The sequence below is a fragment of the Dermatophagoides pteronyssinus genome, unplaced genomic scaffold, assembly GCF_027571235.1.
Source record: "Dermatophagoides pteronyssinus isolate colony J.1.1.1.1 unplaced genomic scaffold, Derpt_VIB-CSIC_2022.12 sq0002, whole genome shotgun sequence".
In the NCBI taxonomy this organism is placed as follows: domain Eukaryota; kingdom Metazoa; phylum Arthropoda; class Arachnida; order Sarcoptiformes; family Pyroglyphidae; genus Dermatophagoides; species Dermatophagoides pteronyssinus.
The window spans coordinates 2238085-2259763 of NW_027461526.1; the positions used below are offsets into that span (position 1 = coordinate 2238085).

Genomic DNA, 21679 nt, shown 5'->3' on the forward strand with positions numbered 1-21679 from the left:
TCAAAATTTGAAAATCACGATTAAAATTATAAAATCGATAGTATCGATTGTTTTTACAAATATGCTTGGTGATCTCCGAACGAAATTGTAAATTGAATTCTTAAAAATTTTCAACTCTAAGGAAATTGAATACCGAAAAAATATAAAGTTTCATTACAATGGACGAAGAAAATGAGAATCCTTTACAGTTATTGCTGAAAATGCGCGATGGTTGTGTGGAGATGAACGAAGAATTGTGTGATGATCAATATGAAATCGATGAAATTGAAATCGATCCCCAACAATATTATCATGAAATGTATTATACTGCCAACAATAAACGTTCATCGTCGAAGCGTCAACAATCTTCGGGATCAACACGGTCAAAAGTTCGTAAAATTTCATTTCAAGAAGAAATCGGTGCAACCGATATGTTAACATTGGAAGAACAGAAAGAAATTGAAGAACCAATTGAGATAGATATGCGCAATATTTATAAAACATATGGTATTAATCCGATTGAAACCAAGCAAAAATTATTTAGAAAAACTTCAAACGATATAATTAATTTTTCAATCGGAGAAGCTTTTATGAAATTTGCACATGGAAAAAATGACGAAGCTATTAGCTTGTTGTTCGAGGTGATCCGTATGAATCCTTTAAATCCAGAACCATATGATGCATTGGGCGATATATATCGCCGATTAGGAAATTATAATAAGGCACTTGAATTCTATCTTTTAGGTATTGAATTCAATCAAAACGATAGTGAACGATGGGCCGAATTGGCCGAACTAGCTTATTTCAATAAGATGTATAAATCTGCATTGAAATTCTATACGAAAGCTGTACGACTCAGTCCACGCACTCTTAACTATTATATTAAAAAATCAAACATATTCGAAGAATTAAAACAGTATGAAAATGCTTACAAAACTTATGAGAAATTGATGTCCATTTTAGAGCCGGAAGATTACAAGATTATCATTTCGATTGCATTCCGTATTGCTAACTTGTTGCTATTTCAATTGAATTCTCCTTCGGAAGCGTTAGCCATCATAGAAAATATTATTGTTCAACATTCGATCGAGCAAGATTCGAATAAATTTGTTTCATTTCGTTTATATCTGGCCAGTTATTTCGATTTGTTACTTACAAATGGTCAGATCGATAAATTAATCACTAAATTTATCAAATATAATTTGATCAAAACGGAACAACTTGATGTCATTGAAAATGTTGAACAATGTCGCGACTTTATTTTCGATAATTTAGATGAAAATCTTTTCAACACCAATGACATTGTATTACAATCAAAGTTAATTTGCGCTTGTTTATACTTTGAAAAACATCGCCACATGGATGCAATAAAAAAATTTTATGATAAATTTTCTGAAATTGAAAATGAAACTGCACAAGAAATGGTTTACAGACCGATAATTGTCGCTTTAATGAATGCGAATGAATATGAACAGGCTCATGTTTATTCGGCTAAATTGGTAAAAAATTTTCGTTCATCAAAATATTGGTATTGGTATGGTTTATGTCTAAGAAAACTTGGCCGCGATGAAGATGCAGTCGAAGCTTATGGTAATGCCATACGTTATGATCAACATAATTACGATGCTGTTAATGAATTGAGTGATTTGTGTAATCGTATTGGTATACCAGAACGTGCACTTGATAAGGTCAATCTTGATCATCTAAAAGTAGATATTAATCTATTGATGAATAGATGTGATCTTTTGTTTGTTTGTAAAAGATGGGCAGAATTTATATCACATTGCCGATTATTATTAAGCTCCAATTTATATTTCATCGAAAATTGGCGTGATTTGGCCGAATTAGTTGCACGATCAACTACATCATTCAGTCTTAGGAAATCGGCACGATCATTGCGTAGAAAATGTTCCCTTATTAGCGGACGGACCGAATTGATTGGTGGTCGTCTGAATAAAGAACAATTTTTTGATTTTTGGAAAAAATCCATATTTGTTTTGCTAAACTATCTCCATGAACATGATGAAGCAGTTCGTTGGGCATTTTCTGGTCTAATGTCTTCATATAGCCATGAATTAATGCAACCAATTTTATTGATTACATTCCGTACTTGTATTGATGCTAAAGTTCGTCGATATACATTCTGGTTGGGAAAACTATTAATTAAAGAATTCCGTAATAGTGGTAAATTATGGTATGCATTCAGTGCAATGTTAAGCAGTATTTATCAGGATTATCGTCATAAACGTTTCTGTATTCGACTTTGGTCAGAATCACCGGAAAATGTTAATATTCTATTAGTAAATGGTCATATTGCATTCGAATCAGGACGTTATCTACATGCATTGGCCATCTATTTAATGATCTATCGTATGCGAACATCGTATCGTTATGATTCATTTCATGTTGCTCTTGCTTATATGCATCTCATCTGTCAGAAACATACTTTGGATAAATGTTCATTGTTTAGTCAAATGATTGCCTTTCTTCATGATTACATGCTCAAAATTGGAAAATGTCAAGAAACCTATTACAATCTGGCTCGAACATTTCATCAACTTGGATTTATCCCTTACGCTATTGAATTATATCAGGCAGCCCTTCAAACACCTCTTAAAGTGCATGATAACCGTTTTGATCTCTCACCTGAGATCGCATTCAATCTATCACAGATTTATCGAAATTCAGGCAATCATAATCGTGCTAATGAATTGATCTCAAAATTTTGTACTATATGAATGTAATTTTATTTTTTCCATATTTTTAATCATTGATATCAAATATAAGTGTTGATAATAAAAAAAGATATGTTAATTTGTTTGCATTGATTTCAATCAGATTCGTTATCATCGAATGATGATTGTTGTAAATTTTCTTTTGGTTTTAATTTTTCAGATTGTGATTGTTCATTTTTTGATTGATCATTGTTTAATGTATGACGAAAATCATCGATTTTTCTCAATTCATCGGTAACCAACGATGTATAATGAGTTCTTTTCGATCGTACTAATCGAGATGGAAACGGATTAAGTTCTCGGAACGCTATATCAGATAGCCGCTGTAGATTGAATTGTCTTTCATCTAACGTACGAAGAAATTGATTCATTGATGCCGAATCAGTCATCTGTAGTAATTCAGATTCATGCAAACGTAGTATGGCCAAAGCAAATCGAAACAAAACTTTACTGCCTTCATGCAGAAATACATCCCAAATATGTAAATAAACGAACACCGGTACATTGTCGACAAAAATAGTCAAAAACCAAGCGAACAATGATATTTCAATATGATGATGATCCATGTGTTGTGATAATTGAGGCAATTTATCCGTTATCAAATCTCGTAATACATATTGATCAACATGGGCGCCTAATCGTTCAACAAAAAAAAATTATAATAAATAAATAACAATTGGAAACATACCAAGCAAATTCCGGCCATAATAGTCTTTAGGCATAATCGTCTCCACGATTGCAACTAGACACCAGAAAGAATCCTCTTCGGGCATAAAGAGCAATGCAACGGCTGCAAGCCGATTCAATCCTTGGCAATAGCCTACAGATGGATTATGAAGGCTGTATGCCAATAGCACACGACGAAGTCTTTCAATACCATCGGATTCTAGGTTTTCAAAATGACGATTATTTGGCAATGTGCGTAATAAGTCCAATTCAATTTGTTTGGCCGATGGATCAAGAACTTTATTTTGCGAACCAAGTTTCGAACGATTGCGCAGTAATGATTCATAATAATCATCACCTAATTTAGTTTTGAGATCTTTGACACGTTGATGTATCAGTGAACGCCAAATCTTACAACGATAATCCTGAGGCACACCGAGCCTAATCATTTGTTTCAGCTCGAAATTACCAATCGGAATTTCACCATGATTAGTCAAATTGCTCATAAAATGGTCCCATTTTGAACGCCATGTTATCTCACTTTTATCAGGATCGAGAACAAAATCATAACATCGTGGTCTTTCATTATCATGATGATAGAATCCCAATTCATCATAATCAGTACCACAAATCGAATTTGAAGTTGATTGATTTGACCATCCAGCCCTTGATCGATTTCCTGGTTTCCAACTTAATGGAATGTCTAACGAACTTTCCTCAAGCAATCTCGAAACTAATTGTTTAACAGATTCATTATTGACAAATGAATTTGATGATGATGATTCGATACCATGAAATTCTTCTTTTTGACAACGTTCTTCATCTTGTATACAATGATTGATTTCTTTCAAAAGTGACAATAATTTTGATTGTATCTGCGATGATTTAGCTTCGACTTCACACAATTTAGCCTCGGATTGTTTGTGTTTGATTTCAAGAATTCTACGAATTTCATTTAATTCGATGATTTCTTTGTTGAGGAAATAATTTTGCTGTTCGAATGCAATGGCTGTATCCTGAGATAAAATTAAACATCAAAATCTAACTTCCCTACCAATCTTGAATACCTGTTGACCTACCTCAAGCTGTTCAATTTTTTGTTTAAGTTTTCTTGGAACTTCATCCTGAATGAATTCTCGTTCCAATTCGGCATGAGTTTGCATTCGAGAATTTTTACATTCCAAATCATAAACTTCATGTGTTAATGAAACTAGTGAACGATCACGAGATTCAAGCATTTCTTCCAACACTTGTTTTGTGGTCGATAATGTGCTATTTTCTTGTCGCAATTTTTCATTTTCTTTAGCCATTGTGTTTAATTTGATTTTCAATGCAATTATATCATCACATCGTGGATCATCCGTATTTGAACAATTTGACGGTTTTTCATTTTGATTAAAAATGCGCAACTGTTCTTGTAAGATTTTGATTACTTCACGATTAGTCTTTACTTCATCTTCTAGAGCCATTTTATCATGCCGTAATGCTATTAGGCTACCATTTGATCGCTTACATTGTGGACAATCTGTTTCGGTATCTTTGGAAGAATCATCATGAATATTGTTAACAAGCTGCTTATTTGGTTTAGAGCTGAACATTCCGCCAAATAGACGAGATGGTCGACGATAGTCATTATTTTGGTTATTGTTTGATATTGGCACTGATAGTTGTTGTTCACGTTCAGCGGGTGGTAACGATTGAGTACGTTTTTGAATTGAAAGATTCGGAAATTTTTGTTTCGGCTTAACTATTTGTTCATTTAAAACTTTGTTTTGACTATTTAAATCAACAGCATTTATATCACAGCTCTGGTTGAAATTGCTTCCATCTGATTCGTCCGTTATAGCACTTTTCACGGTAACTGAAAAATATGATTTATCCGATCGATCAGTTAATGGTTCAGCTAATTGTTGAAAGTAACTTTGACGATAATGTTGTAACATTCGGACCCAATGGAAACCTTCGGTGGGAGTATTCGCTTCGAGCATAAATTGTTTCAGACCTGATCGTATTTCGAATCGAAATGTATCAACACCAGTAGTTGGATTGGCCAATATAAATGAGGATTGATTTATATCGATCTCACCCAATGGAAAAAGATCTTCTCTCGTACGATAATAATAGAGTTTACCATTTTCTTTATTGAAGACGAACCAACGTTTTTTTCGAAGATTGACCAATGGCGATGATTGTTCTTGTTGAATGTTCGAATGTATTAGAAGATAACCTTGGAGAACATCATTGTCCTTGGATTTTTTTCGAAGCTGTCTCACATTTTTGTTCTTGTTATTATTACCACTAATATTACTAATTTGGTTCATAATAATTTTATCACTGAGTAAAATTTTTCTTCTTCAATGATTCAATCAAATTTACAATTTGTTTGGCGAAGCGTAATTTTTTTTCTTTGAATGAGTGTCTATGAAAGCTAATTACGATAATTATGGTGGTGGGCGATAATCATACGAAAATAACGAAATGGTGTTCAAACAATGAAAAAAACAATAGATATAAATTGGTGCAAAATGGCACTGATGATGATATCGTGCATTGATTGATAATAATTGAAAAATTCAAAATCTCAACAGCTTTATTGGAGATTTTCGATTTATTCGGTTCATTCTGAGACATTTATACATCGATTTGACATGATATAAACCATATCATATGGTAAAAAATAACGGTAACAAATTTCCAAATTGAGAGAGTTACTATTGTCAAGTTGGTTTTTGTTTGACAGGTGAAAAGCATACAAAATAATTTGAAAGTAATGCCATCTGGTTTATAATAAATTGCAATCCGAAAAAAAAACAGAATTTTTTATTTAATTTGAAAAATAATTTTTTTTAATTTATTATTTCATTTAATTAATTTACGTATTTTTGTATTAAACTCATCAAATAATAATCAATTTTATGTTTAATTAATCAATAATTATATCGATTCAATTAAACCCTTTTTCTTGATATTTTTTTCATGTTTTGTTTTTATACAATCAAAAATATAATAATATATACCTCTCTCCATTTGATTCAAGTTAATTTTTTCTTATATCGATAAAGGATATATTGATAACAATGAGGCATAGGTTTTTTTTTGTAGAAATCGAAGGAGAAATTGGAATAAAATTGGATGTTTGCATTAAAACAAATTAGGTAGATTAATGGATGGAAATGTTTAAAATTGTTGAACAAAATAAATGGATAATTTTATATATAAAAAAATTATAGTCAAAAAGGGAAGAAAAATGGCTCATATGGTAATGAAGAGCATGATTGATGGGCATGATTTTAAAATAAAAATTTCGTATTTTAAGTAATTTTTTACGTCATCGATAATTTTGACGAATATCTGATGGGAAAATGAAAGGCAAAAACACGGTTCATATCGGATGTGAAAAATTATGGAAAAATGGGGGAGGCAACAAATCAGTCTTATTTACAATTTATTGCATATGGATTTCAAGGATTTTGTTCTGCGCGTAAAATGAGAATGTCAATTAATTTTTGTAAATCGAAATCGAATTGATTTTAACTGGTCTCAAATTTCAATTTTGTTGCGAATCGGTGGTAGTCATTTGTGAAATGACTGTCGATGTTGTTGTGACTGGTATAGAATTATTGCCAGTAGTAGTTGTTGTTGTGGATGAATTTTCCGTCATATTAAATGACATCAATTTTTGACGTACTTCACGAATCTTTAGCTGTAAAGTATTCTTATTTGGAAATATATCATGATATTTTCTTTGAAATTCATTTGTTTCGTGAGCTAATAAAAATTGTTCAAAATCAGATTATCGAACCAAAATTTTTAAATAGATGACTTACTTGATGGAAAAAGACCTTTGTCGGCAAAGAATTGCATGACAAGTTGTCGTCGTTGATCTAAAATCTTGCGAACTGATGATCCTTGCTTCTCACTATTTGCTGAATTTGGTGGTTGATCTGAAACGAAAAAAGTCACATTGAAAAAAAGAACAGAAAAATTTGCAATAACAATCATTTACCGAGTGGAGTTTTAGGTGATATCGAATCTCCGCTATTTGTCAACGTATTCAAATGATTGATGGCTTCAGTAAGATTAAAATTTGGCCCAAAAAAGGCAGCACCAGTTTGAGTACTACTATCAGGTGTTTTTACAATCAATGGACTAAGACTATCCGGTGGTGTTGTCTTATTGCTATTTGCACTCAATTGTGAAGTTGATGACGATGTTTGTTGTGGTTGTTGCTGTGATTGTTGATTATTATTGATACTTGCCGAAATGGCTGCTAATGCAGCTAAATGTTGTTTACGTTGTTGCCGTTTACGATAAGATGATACGAATGCAGCAGTCATCGATGGTGATAATTGTATTGGCGTTGTTGGTGTAACTACCGATGGTGCTATCGATGGATCGAATTCTGGTAACTGTTCAAAATGTTGTTCGAAATTAACTTCTTCAAGTATTTTATCCATTGCATCAGGTTGTTGATAACTATTCTCATCGATAGTCATCACAGTTTCATTATTATTCAAATTTAACTGAGATTCATCAGTAATCATACTATTTGATTGCTCTTTGCATTCACAATTCTTAGGTGAAAGATCTTTGGGCTCATTTTCCTGTGGTAGATTTTCGATTGGAGATGATTCTAATGCAGATTCACTAACAGATTCGTTATTCATGGAAATGGATGTAGATTCAAGCTCTGTAACAGCAGCTCTCTTTGCTTTGGTAGCAGCTGCACGAGATTTTCCTAATTGTGCTGGGGTTGGTGCAAGAATGAATTTCTTACTCTCCGATGTTGAATTAATGGATCCATTTGTTGTAGTAGATGATTCTGGAATCGATGTAATAGGAGTTGGTGGGGTTGTAACCGATAAATTACCCGATTTAAAATTCATTATCGTCTTGTAGAACATTGGGAGTGATTCTTTAGCATTTGTAGATTGATTGTTATCCAACGATTTATTTGCTGTACAAATAACTGGAGATCTTTGTGCCTGATGATATGAAGGCAAAATATCCACATTGTTAATTCCCGATATTGATGATGCTGAACTAGGTGTTGTCGAAGACGATGACAATGTTAGCGGAGATGATGAAATGGATGATGCAGACGGTGTTGTGGATAATGAAGAACTCGATACTGCAGCAGTCGTAACATTTGATTTGTTTACCATGTTTTTGTATTTATATTGGATAAATGAAGGCGAAGATAGCGTTGTTTGATTCGATGAGGATTCTGATAGTTTGGCTATAGAAAATGAGCTAGGTATTGTCAATTTGTCATCCTCATTACTCTTTGATAAATTAATGGCCTGAGATTCTAGTTGTTCATCATTTTTGGATGATTCTTCTTCAGTAACGATCATCAAAGGTGGTGGATCAACATGATCATTATCGTTTTGAGGGGATTTAGGAGATAAAACAATGGGCTGGGTAGCACTGATATCTTCATTTAGTTTGTTTCGGCGTTTTTTATGACCATTCGAACCATTATTATTGCTGCTGGTGATTGCATTCATTGAAAAGATGGCACTACTATTAACATAATCTTCATCATCTTCACCAATTTTTCCATGCTCCGAATCGGGCAGCATTGATTTTGAACACCATTTCCAATCAGGATGACGTTTGTAATGAGCTTCTTTAACTTTATTAGCCAATTCTTGATATTGTTGTTTTTCTTGAGCAGGTAATGAATACCACCATTCGCCGAGAATTTTGGACACAGTACGATTATCTGAATTTGGATGTTTATGATGTACAAGAGCTCGATGTCGTTTCGAAAAGATCATGAATGCGTTCATTGGTCGTCGAATATGTTTTTTATCCAAATCGGTAACAGAATTTGTTTGCTCATTACTATTGTCACCATTTGGAACAGTCCCAGCTGCCGGACGTTTTTTCGAACGACCTTCTAATTAATAGAATAGAAAAAAATTTAACAAATTCTAAAAAAATTGTAAATTTTTACCTTTAATATTATTTATAGATGATAACGAATGACTTCTTCGCTTAGATTTCTTAGAAGATTTTGTATTAGTTTCAGTGTTGATATTGCCATCGATATTTGATTCACTATTACTATCGTTTGTATCTTGAGAATGATCACTTTGATCAATATTGTTTTTAGAATTCAGCACAGTTAGACTGTTTGCCATTGTTTTGGTATCACATTTATTATGTTGGTGCTTTGAATTCTTGACAAAGACATCATCATCATCATCCTCACCATCATTATTATTTTCATTTTGATCATCATTACCACGTTCATCTAAACCAAATGAAGCAAAATGATTACTGTGTTGAAGAGTTAAATGTGGTGGTGCCGAATGTGGCGGTGAGATCGGTTCGGACAAGCTTTCATTTCCAATAATGCCACCTATAGAGGGAGGAAGATATAGAAAACCACCAACTTGTGGCTTCTTATGACAATGAGATTTGGTTGCTGATTGGCCATGATAAAAATCATCACTTGTTGTCAAAGAGATCAATGGTTTTTGATGTTGCGGTTGTGCGGTTGGGGATGAACTAGGTGTATTCGGAGTATAATATGGCACCACAGAATACCACGGAAAATGTAATTCGGAATTTGTTGATGTGGATGAAGATGGCGATATTTTTTTATCATCATTATGATGGCTATGATTTGATAATGAAGTTTGAACAGTCAAATATGGCGATGATGACGACGTAACCAATGATGGCGAATTTGGCAAATGATGCTGAAGATTGGATGATTTCAGATTACCACCATTCGATAAAAAACCAATACCATGATGATGAGAAGGCGGGAATAATGTTGAAGGAGTTCCGGTGGGTGTCGGTTGTGAATTATAATTTAAACCGAATGGTGTCGGTGATGGAGCATTGGATGATCGTGACGATGATGTAGATGATGAAAATGATCGTAACCCATTCACGGCTGTCGATGCTTCGGTCCCGTTGGCATTCGAACTTGAAAAATGCTGTTGATGATTGGCAGTAATCGGTTGGAAAAATGGCAATAATTGCATTACTGGCGTTATGGGCAATGGAGATGATCCAGCCGATGAGCTACCGCCATTACCGCCTTGTGGATACAAACTATTCGATACATTTTGATTATTTTCAAGACCATAATTACGCTGAATGACAGTCGATGATGGAAATAATGATGATCTATAATGGTGTGGTTGCGGCATTGATAAATCATTTGGCGATGACTGACCATTACTATCAGCAGAGCGTTGATTAGAGGATTTTAATGAGACCAATAATGATGCTGCTTCAGATACATCCAAATTTGGTGGACCTGATTTTAAAAAAGAAAGAAAATGAAATATGTTTAAAATCAATATTTTTTTTTGGAAAAAACTGACTATAAGATCGTAATTCTGGTTCTGAATGTTGTTGTTTATCGCCCTTCTCCTTCTCATCATCATCATTATCATCATCATCACTATTATCAGTACTAATACTATTTGTTGGTTGTTGTTGATTGTCTAATAATGATAATTGTTGTTGTTCAATCCTTAAACGTTGTTCAAGAAAATTTCGAGAATCAAAAGCTGATGATGATGACATCAATGGAATTGGCAATTGTTGTTGTAAATTTTGTAGATGAAATGATGGGATTGATGAAATTTGATTTTGTTGTTGAGAGTGTTGAACAATATTCGAAATATCAACATTATTATTAGCAGTATTAAGACCTAAGCCTAGACCCAATTGAGCTAATTGAGCATATGCATTAAAATATTGAAAGATTTCCATCGTTGAATTTTTTAATTTAAAAAAATTATATCAAAATTGATGAAAAAATATGATTGATTAATGTTGATTAAAAACAACAAACAAAAATAACCAATGATGATCATGAAATTAAATGCGACAATATTTTCGGAATGTTTCACATATTTATATAAACAACACCTGCTTTTTGTGTGTGTGTATTGAAAAAGACAACGACAACAACAAATGGAAACTTTTGAGAGAGGCAAGAAAGAACGAGAGTGAAATAAAAAAATTTAAAAAAATAAGGGTCACGATATTTAGTCATCATCAAGTGTATAATAAATTTAAAAAAGTCACCAATAAAACATCACGAAAAAACCGAAAAAAAATCAAGAAAAAAACCATCAGGAAAAAAATGACACTGACAAAAAAATAGAATTGGAGAAGAACTAGGAGATGACTGTGACATACCCAAAAATGACTTAATAAAATGAACGCAAAACAACAACAACGTTTCATAAAACAAACGAAGAAAAGTGAATCCACCAACCAACCGACCAAACAAATAACACAAAAAACAACCCCAAATGTGTGAGTGTTGCTAGAAAAGACACACACAACATTTATGCACTACTATGTTTTATAGTGAGAATGAGAAGAAATAAAATTGAGAAAAAAAATCTGACCGATCATCATTTTCCCCTGGTACAACAAGTGTCATGAGAATCTTGTAAAAAAAATGAAGGTCGTGTATTGACATGACATTTTTGTGAAAACTTTTTATTTCATCATCATATGTGAAATATATCACTGGCCAAAGATATCCTCACATGCTACCACTACACCACGACGATGATGACGACCACCACCATCATATCATATACCCTACTTTTTTAAATCATTAACCATCAGTGTATTTTTTAAATGAAATGTACTATTCCCAAATGATTCCAAAAATAAATTGTTCGTGTTTGCATGCACACACATTGATTGTATCATAAAATATTGAAGAAAAAAATCAAATCAAGATAACCTGTTGTACGAAAATGAGAAAAAAAGACTAACTTGAACCTCACTCATTTATATATAGTAGTATATAGCGTAGTACACAGGTGAAAGGTCAAACAACAATGATGAAAGTGATTTTCTTTTCTTTTTGATTTAAAACAAAAATTCCAGATAAAACAAAACCAACACACGCTGAGAGAAGCAGCATACTATTTGTATTGTTTCAAATAAGTTTGAATTCAATTCTATGTTCTTCATAAGATTATAGAATTATAATGGGAAAACGGGAAACTTTCGCTATTGACAAAAAAAAAAAAATTTGAATCAATTTTTTAGCAAACAAAACAACCGTAAATTTCATACGTAAAATGTCCATAATTTTTTTTTGTAAAGAATTTTTTTTTCAGTTTAAGAAAATCATATTACATATATGGGTATTGGAAGATTCTTGAGATCAACGAACCTTTTTGTTGTTGATGGTGATGATGGGAAGAAGAGGTTCGAAAAAATAGCGAAACAAATTGTTTGTTTCATCACATTGTCACACACATATATCGAAAGTGATATTCTCAAACTTTTTTACCCTTTTAAATCAATACATTTATAAAAAACGGATTGATGGTTGAGTTCAAACAAATGAACAAACAAAAAGGCAATTCAAATGAATAATAATTTAAACATTTACAGATTAAATCAAGTGATTATCAAATCAAACAAAAAATAAAAAAAGTACATTCAACAAAGTAAAAATATATTTCATTTTTGGCTTTGTTTCCAATGAAAATCCGATTAGAAAGCAATAACAAAAAAAAAAAAATAAAATAAAACAACCAAAACACAGATGAAAATGAATGGAATAATTGTGTGTGTGTGTGATTGTAGGGGAGGGGGAAGCAAAAAACCATAATCGTAACTTATACGTGTGAACCTTTTACGGTCATGGACCTCGACCAATGATGATGATTAATAAACCAGAAACAGAAAATACATTTTTTTAAATCTCGATAATTTTTGCACATCGATAATAACGTGGTAATGATATAAAACCAATTAAAATGAATTAACGACACTGAATAATACTATTAATAACAACAACAACAAATCAAACAAAAACAGCAAGAAAGCATTTGTTTGGAACCAATAAAGAAATGAGGAAATGAAAATTCAGAAAAACAAAACAAAATTTTTCGAATCAAATACATACGTTTTTCTTTGTAACTTGATGAATTTGATGATAACGATGATGATGACTGCTGATTGTTTGTAGTCGAATAAGCGGATGTAGAATTATTCATAGATTTTGTCGGTGAAGAAATGACCACTTGTGGTGGTGGTGGTACAACTTGTTGCTGTTGATGATTAGATTGATGTTGATGATGATGATGACTTTTTGTCAATGCGGATATACTTGAACCACGCATAGACAAATGACGAGAACAATATCCACGACGTTGAGATTCTTTTGTACAGCCATCTTTCGAACATAATCGTCGCCATTGTTTTCCATTGAATTTTTTTCTTATACCATTCGGTGTTGAAACAATATCACCCTTTTTATATTGTTTTTGTTGTAAGGCATTTGTCGTTGTTGTTGTTTCTGTTTGTGATTGTTGATTATTTGTATGATTAAGTTCGTTGCATTCAGAATGTTGATGTTGATGAATGTTTATTGGACCAGATAATGTAGATCCTGAGTTTTTTGTAGGTGTTGTTGTTGGTCCAATCCTTTGATGGTTCGATGATTGATGTTGATGATCGATAATGATATTGTTATCATTATAACCGCCAAACATGGCTAAACTTTGATAAACTTCAGCATCGGCTGCTTCATCATCATCATCATCGTTATCATCATCAGTATCATGATCATTATCATCATCGTCATCATCATCATCTTGATTATCACCATTCGTATCGATTATATTATTATCATCGTCATTAACCAAATTCTTATTGCTATCAATCGATCCGGAATCTTGTTTATGTTTTTGATGATAGTATCCCGAATGATGAAGATAATCTGAATAATTATTCTGTTTTATATGCGGATGATGTTGATGATGAAATGGCGAGGTTTTCGACATTATTGATAAATTCTCAAGCTCATATTGAAATTTGTTCATCGTTATTGGCCCCTACAAAAAAAAATAAAAAAATGCCATTATTATGACAAATTCAACATCAAACAGAATTCTTACCTGTATGACATGCGATTTATGAGAATCATTTTCCGTTTGACGAATAGCCGTTGATTGATGTTGATGAATCGATGATGATCCTGCCATTGTAATAACGCTAACATTATGACTACTTGTTGTTGATGGCGTCTTCGATTGTTGCTGAGATCCTCGAACTTCTTGAATCACACCGACTTGAGTTGTAATAAGTTTAGTTGATTCGGTTTGTTGTTGTGAGGATGGTGAAGGTTCGAAAATCGGTATAGATTGTTGTTTCATCATCAAAGGAATATTTGTTACAACATCATGATCATCATTATCATCATCGGACCATGGCTGTAAAAACAATCGAATATTAGCTCTTGAAAGTATTGCCGTTCTTGATTCATTCAATGATGATGATGATGATGGAGAATCAGCAAATCTTACACGATACGAAATCGATGATTTCGATTGAAATTCGTTGCTAGAATTTACTAAAATTTCTTCGATAACACCTTCACGAAATTTTGGTGAATGATTCAGAGATCGTGCGACTACACGACGCCCAACACGAATCTGTCGAGCAGATGGTGCACAATCACCGATTATATATGAAAGACAATTACCATTGTAATATTCAATAGATGAATGTGATTGTGATGAGGAAATTGATTGAGAGAGATCAGACGTTGTCAATGATGATTTATTATTCTCATCATCATCATCATCATCATCAAATTGTACACCGAGACCTTTGATGAGATCAAATGTTTTTATAACACCAGATTGATAGTAATAATATTGATAATTTATCAATTCATTAGACCATCGTTTCCGTCTGGCTAAAACCCGATGTCCAATCCATTCGGATAGATCGGATAATAATGATGAAGAATGTGAAGATGATGTTTTTTCTTCAGTATCCCTGTTGATTTCATTTGTCGCTAATGATAATGAATTATGGCTATTATCACACAGATTGGATGATGAGGTTTCATGAGATGTATTAATTACTACAGTTCTATCGTTCAAATCCGTTTCACTATCTATTGTACGGTAAAGTATTTGATTATTATTCGTATCACTAGTTGTATGTATTCTTGTGGTAATAGATGACGTTGTTGGCGACAATGTCACAGTTGTTGATGGTGATAAATCAAAATGATTTAAATTTAATTTTCGTTTCTTTGGCAGAATTTTTGCTTCATTATTTGCCATGGTTATTGATGATGATGATGATGATTTTCCAATATTGGACTCATCACAAACTCCATGATCGATGACAGATAATGATGACGACGATGATGATAATAATGTCGATGTTGTTGATGATGGTGGCAATCTAGCATTCGATGATGCGATTGTTGTTTCGATCGACATCTATAATTTAAGAATGCAAAAATTAATCGATTCATACAAACAATCGATAAACTCAAAATCAGACAAACTTACCATCATTATGTTTCACTCGAAACAATTTTCTTCATTCAGAGTGGATAATAAAAAGAATTGAAAAATCTGAATTTTCATTTAGAAATCGAAATGAGAATTTAGAATCGTAATAATTTTACAAATAAAAAAATAATAAAACCAGTGATCAAACAACAAAAATCATAACGATATATTAATAATTATAAAAGGTATTCAACAAGGTGTATAATAATAATATTAATGATGATGATGACAATGCGAAAGAAACGATATAACGAAAAACATTTTTTTTCATTTGGCGAACATAGACTTAAACGATGAAACGATTCATAGATTCAGATAATTCATATTCTTCATAGATACCGAAAGAAAAATCATATAACATTAAGTGACGATTGAATTGTAGAATTCAACAACAACATTGCTTGTTTGTTGCTTTCTCATATTGTGTTTTGACAGTTTTTTATTCATAAATGAAAAACATTATACGATGATTTTTTTTGCTTCTCATATATTATTGGTGATGATGAGAAAAACAGATACACTATTGAATTCGATGATCATGATCATAATCGCTGATGATGATGATGATGATCCTAAAAATTTTGTTATGAATCAGATGCTATCATCAATGTTGTTTATGGTCGAAGCAATCATATAATAACTATCAAACAGATTAAGACATTATCGCATTGATCGATTGATTATCGTTGTCATTTAATTTATTTTTTTCTGATAATGGTCGATTTTTTTCTTTTGTGGCTAAGATGAAAAGGAAAAAAAGATGAATATATTTTTCTTCTTCTTCGTCAAATCACCTGATTCATTCATCCGAATGATAATCAAAAAATAGCTAGAAAAAAAGAAACACTTTTGTTCGTTGTCAATGTAATATATTTCTGTTTGTTTCAATTAATAAATTTTAGAAGAAGAATCAATTTGAAACTATAATTGTCAATCGGATTTCATTAAAAAAAACATTATTTAAAAAGTTGAGATCTTGATAATAGAATATAGTTTCCGTTTATATTCGATTTATGATTGAATGAATATTAGTTTGTAAAACAAACCGAAGACATTTTTTTTGATTACTTTCCCTCTCTTTTTCTGCTGTATGGAAAATTTTTTCGATGATGATGATATGGATTGTTTTTGAAACACATACACACATATATCTATGACATTCTATTAATTGGTATGTTTGTCATTGATTCAAAAAGGTTGTTTTTTTTAAATTTTAATTTGATTTTGTTGTTGTTGTTATTTTTACTCTTACTACGGGTTAGATGATAATGTTTTTTTTTGTTTTGTTGAAGATGATTACCATCATATGATGATGATGATATCAATTTTTCATTTTTTTTATTACGTATCGAATCTCCATGGCATCATTTATAGTATTTTTTTTTTTTTTTTTTGTCAATCTATTGTTGTTATTAAAATGATGATAAATGGATGGGTGAAGAAAAAAACCAAACTAATATCAATCCAATTAGTTCTTATTTTTGGTCGATGTTATTCCGTAATATTTTCTGTGAAAAAAAAAGAGAAAAAACAAAAAGATTAAAATTAAGATTGAACAAGAAAAAAAATTCAATTTTTGAATATGATGAAATATTGATTCAAAAAAAAAAAATTATGAATCTAATTCTAATGAATAAAAAATTAAAATAACTAAAAACAAGAATATCTCTCTCATTTTTTTTCGAAATGAACCAAAATCTAAATTGAAAAACGGGAAAAATTTTTCTTTTTTTTTCATCATCATAAAAATTTCATAAACAATTTTTCGTTTCGTGCGTCATTCGCTCATCATCATCATCATGAATGCAAAAAAGTTGAAATTTGTTTCCCAAAAAAACAAAAAAAAAAAACAAAACTGTTGAATAAAATAATAATATAGGATGTCAAATTCTAGAAAAACATCTAGATTTATAATTGAAAAAAATCTGTAACAATGGACACACAATTCATGAAATGAAATTTTTCAATTTTTGAATGACACTTGATTTTTTGTTTTTTGGTTCGATTATTGATTTTTATCGGGCAAAAAATGAAAATAAAAATTTTCAATTTTTTTCTTCGTTTTAATGATCCAAAATCGGTTAGATAAAATTCACAATGTTTAATGAATAAGACATTAGGAAAAAAACTAAAATAATCGATCAAGAAAGAAAGGTAAACAAAAAAATATCCAGAATACTATAAATCCATTTTTGTTGTTTGCCTACAATCACAATGTTTCAAACGATGTGTGTGTGTGTGTGATAATCAACAAACATCATGAACATAATAAAACAAATAATAATTATTATCATTCATTAAAAAAATTTGAAGGATAAACAAAAAAAAATCAAGAAATAATCTACTGTCTTAAATAGTAAAGTCAATTCAATTCGAATCAAAAATCGCATAGGCGGATTTACGCATCATACACACACACACACAAATCCAAACAATATTATCATCATCATTTACACATTTTTCCACCCCGTTATTCATTTTCACCATTTATAAAAATCTTAGTTTTTTCTTTCTTTCAACCATACATTACTTATAATATATTTTACATTTCCTGGTTTACCATATATATCTCTTTCGCTCTCTTTCTTTTCATATTTAATTGTAATTGATTTGAAATCCTTTTTTCTTTTTGAGGAATGAACAAAAAAAAAGAATTTTTCCATTAATGAAAATAAAAAAAAGGGTAAATGAATGAAAACATACACACACAGTGAGGAAGTTATCAAAGAAATGGAATGAATATCGAATATATTCAAAAACGACAAACTAAACAACAACAAAATATCGTTGATTTGATTTGATCATCTATTAAGTATTTCATTTTTTTTCTTCGTTCATTTTCAAATTCATTCGAAATTGATTCGATTGCAATCAAATACCAACCAACCAATCAAACTAACTAACCAACAAGTTATTCAAAACCAAATAATAATAATAATACACATTACCATAATCATAATCATCATCAATCCATCCATCGACAACATATAGCGCACATACATACAATAATAACAAAAAACAATATCATCGATGCCTGAATACAAATTTCCCTTCCCCCATATTTTGTCGTTATTTTTTTTCATCATCATCATGTTGTTTATATGATGATGACGTGATTACGACGATGTTGCAATTTGTAGATTATTTTTTTTTAATTCTTCTCAATTATATGATATATTGATGATGATGGTTGAAATGTAAAAAAAAATTAAATTGTCTAAATATTACAGCTATTATTACACATCGTTGTTAATTTTTTTTGTTGTTCATACATTTTTATCATAATAAAATTAATTCTTTTTATTAGTCAATGATTTTTTCGAACGACAAATGATCGATTTATTTCGATGTCTTTGATCAATGTTTTTGATCAACTAACTAATTAAAAATGATACAATTATTTTTTTTGGGAATAATTTTCTTAAACAACAACAAATAACGATATAATCTTAGATCATATAACATATTTGTTTGATATTTCTGTTTTTTCTATGATGACAGAAATGAATCATCGATTAGATGAATTTATTGCAACATAATTATATACGGAAGTTGATTCATGAATCAATCATGAAAATTATAAAATTTAAAATATGATTTAGATCATGAATATATTACTTACAAATCTATTATATAATCGTGAATCAAGAATCAATTATGAATTGAACACACGTTCAATGTTGGCAAATTTGCAATGATCAATTGAAATCATATCTAAATGAACACATTCAATAAGATTATGTAAACACAATTTAAGAACTTGTGAAAATAAAACAAAAACAACAACAATAACACAGAATCTTCTCAACTAACCGACCACCAATCAATAAATACACAATTTTTTCTGTTGTTGAAATTCAAAACAAACAAAATCAAAATAAGAAATAATTAACTTGTAGAATTATGATTAACAAAAAAAAATGAACAATTCAAAGATCTCTGTGCAATCGTGTGATTTCTTTTTCTTTTTTTTTACTTCTGTATTTAGTTATAGAGTAAATTTTAATAAAAATAATAATGTTTTGATGTTAAAATGATGTTATAGTTTTAGTTGAATGTTGTTGTTGTTATTATTATTGTTGATTTGTTGCTGCCCGTTCCATCATCTGCCAATCTATCTATCTAACTATCCATCCAATACATCCATTCAACATTTGTATACACACATTCCTCATCATATAATAAAAAAAAATCCACATCTTTCCATCCGTATTTGTATGTGTAAAATTACGTAGTAGTAGCAGTGGAAGTACAATTACTATATACAGAAATAGTAAAAAAAATCCATCCAGTTGTTCGAATAGTAGTAGTATGAATAGTAGTAAAAAATAACGATCCTGGTCTCTTTTTTCCCCATTTTATTCTTCAGCCATTTGAACATTGAAGATAGAAAATATTCTTTTTCTTTTCGTGTGTTTGTGTGAGTTGTAAGAAATGAAATTACGAAAAATAAAATTGTAGTAAAAATTATATCAGTAATAGTAACAAATAATTGTAGTAGTGGTATAGGAATGTCATAGTAAAAAATCAAAAAAAAAAATTAAAAGAATGAATAAAATCTATGGATAATGGGAATGCCAACACTTTGCAAGTTTTATTCAGGAAAAAAAAGTGCAAAGGTATGTTTTTGTTTTCGTTTTTTTTTCTACTTTCAAGAAAAAAATTTCCCACATTCGATATTCATCACAAATATTTTCATCGTCTTCGTTACATACATGTATTAGATGAATGAATGAATGAATAAAAAATTCCCTACATTTCTTTTGTTGATCGTCCCCATAAATGAACCTAGTAGCAGCATGTATAAAAACAAGACAAAAAATGTTTCAGGATCGATGGAATTATACTATAATAGTAACGAAAAGATGATGATGTTTGAATTGTTGAATATTTTTTTTATTGATGTAAATGAATGAAAGGTAAAGGGGACTATTGTGAATATCAAATGAGAAGGGAAGGAGGGAAGAAAAAAATTGTCAAATGGACATGTAATAAGGTTTTATTTTATAAAAAACCAACAATAACGTCAATGAAAATAAGAACATTGAGAAGAAGTTTACTGTATATATAGAGCATATGTATTGAATAAATTTTTTCATTCATTTACACACGCCAACATAACATCTGATAGGCGTTTATCTTGTCTATATATGTTTGTGTATGTTTCTGTATGTAATCATCATCATCAATGTTCAATTTCATTGAGATAAACAACAACAACAGCAAAAAAAAAAAAGAAAAAAATACAAACGTCAACCACATACACACGCACATTGTTGCAATACATCACAACGACGTCGACGATGAAATAATATAAAATAAAATTAATGAATAAAAAAACAAGCCCCTGTTGTTGTTGTTATGGTGTGTTGTTGCCTCCCCTAACCCCGAAAAAAAATTTCACCGTAAATAAAGATTCACGCATACGATGTGTTTGAAAAATTTGCTACATTTTTTTTCCTTTTCTATTTCATCCTATATAATAAAAATATAATGAGATAATTTGAATTTTGCAAACACCCTGTAAAATATGTTTGTTTTTTGCTTTTAAAGTATTATTTATTTGAATGGAATTGAATCTTCATGTTTCTGGTGCTTCAAACTAATAGATGAGGGATGATTAGAGGAGGGAGTATGAAGATGACTATCACCTTATTATGTGTATTGATCAGAACGAAAGAGAAAATATTTCATTCATATTTCAAAGGTCAGGGTCATTGTTACCTGACCGTCCGATCGGGTCAGGAATGAATGGAATCATTTTTTTTTAATTTTTTTTTTTTGTTAAAATTAATGATGTTTGGTTGGTGTACATCATTTCCAAGAGTAATTTTCTAATTATCTTCAAAGCTACCTGTATTGGTTATTAATGAAATCTACTTCTTTTTTCTGGAAGAAAACTACTATTAATAATTTTTGGTTTTAGTAAAATTGTTATCAGTTATTTTTCTTTATTTGCCAAAAATACGACTG

At 30.7% G+C, this 21679-nt stretch overlaps 3 protein-coding genes across 3 annotated transcripts; 1 reads left to right on the plus strand and 2 right to left on the minus strand.

Moving 5' to 3' along the window:
• Positions 1-22: 22 nt before the first annotated feature.
• Positions 23-2813, plus strand: LOC113789731 (general transcription factor 3C polypeptide 3). Its single transcript, XM_027339308.2, has one exon. The coding sequence runs from the start codon at positions 159-161 to the stop codon at positions 2715-2717; it is 2559 nt and encodes an 852-aa protein (XP_027195109.2). The 5' UTR covers positions 23-158; the 3' UTR covers positions 2718-2813.
• On the minus strand, positions 2703-6103 carry LOC113789720 (TBC1 domain family member 2B-like). Its single transcript, XM_027339297.2, has 3 exons — positions 4460-6103; positions 3403-4396; positions 2703-3348 (listed from the first exon to the last, which is right to left on the minus strand). Exons 1-3 carry the CDS (start codon positions 5699-5701, stop codon positions 2810-2812), a joined length of 2775 nt encoding a protein of 924 aa, XP_027195098.1. The 5' UTR covers positions 5702-6103; the 3' UTR covers positions 2703-2809.
• A 705-nt stretch (positions 6104-6808) lies between these two features.
• On the minus strand, positions 6809-15862 carry cic (Putative transcription factor capicua). Its single transcript, XM_027350074.2, has 7 exons — positions 15704-15862; positions 14291-15631; positions 13297-14227; positions 9343-10662; positions 7387-9285; positions 7208-7324; positions 6809-7148 (listed from the first exon to the last, which is right to left on the minus strand). Exons 1-7 carry the CDS (start codon positions 15707-15709, stop codon positions 6928-6930), a joined length of 5835 nt encoding a protein of 1944 aa, XP_027205875.2. The 5' UTR covers positions 15710-15862; the 3' UTR covers positions 6809-6927.
• Between the last annotated feature and the right edge of the window lie 5817 nt (positions 15863-21679).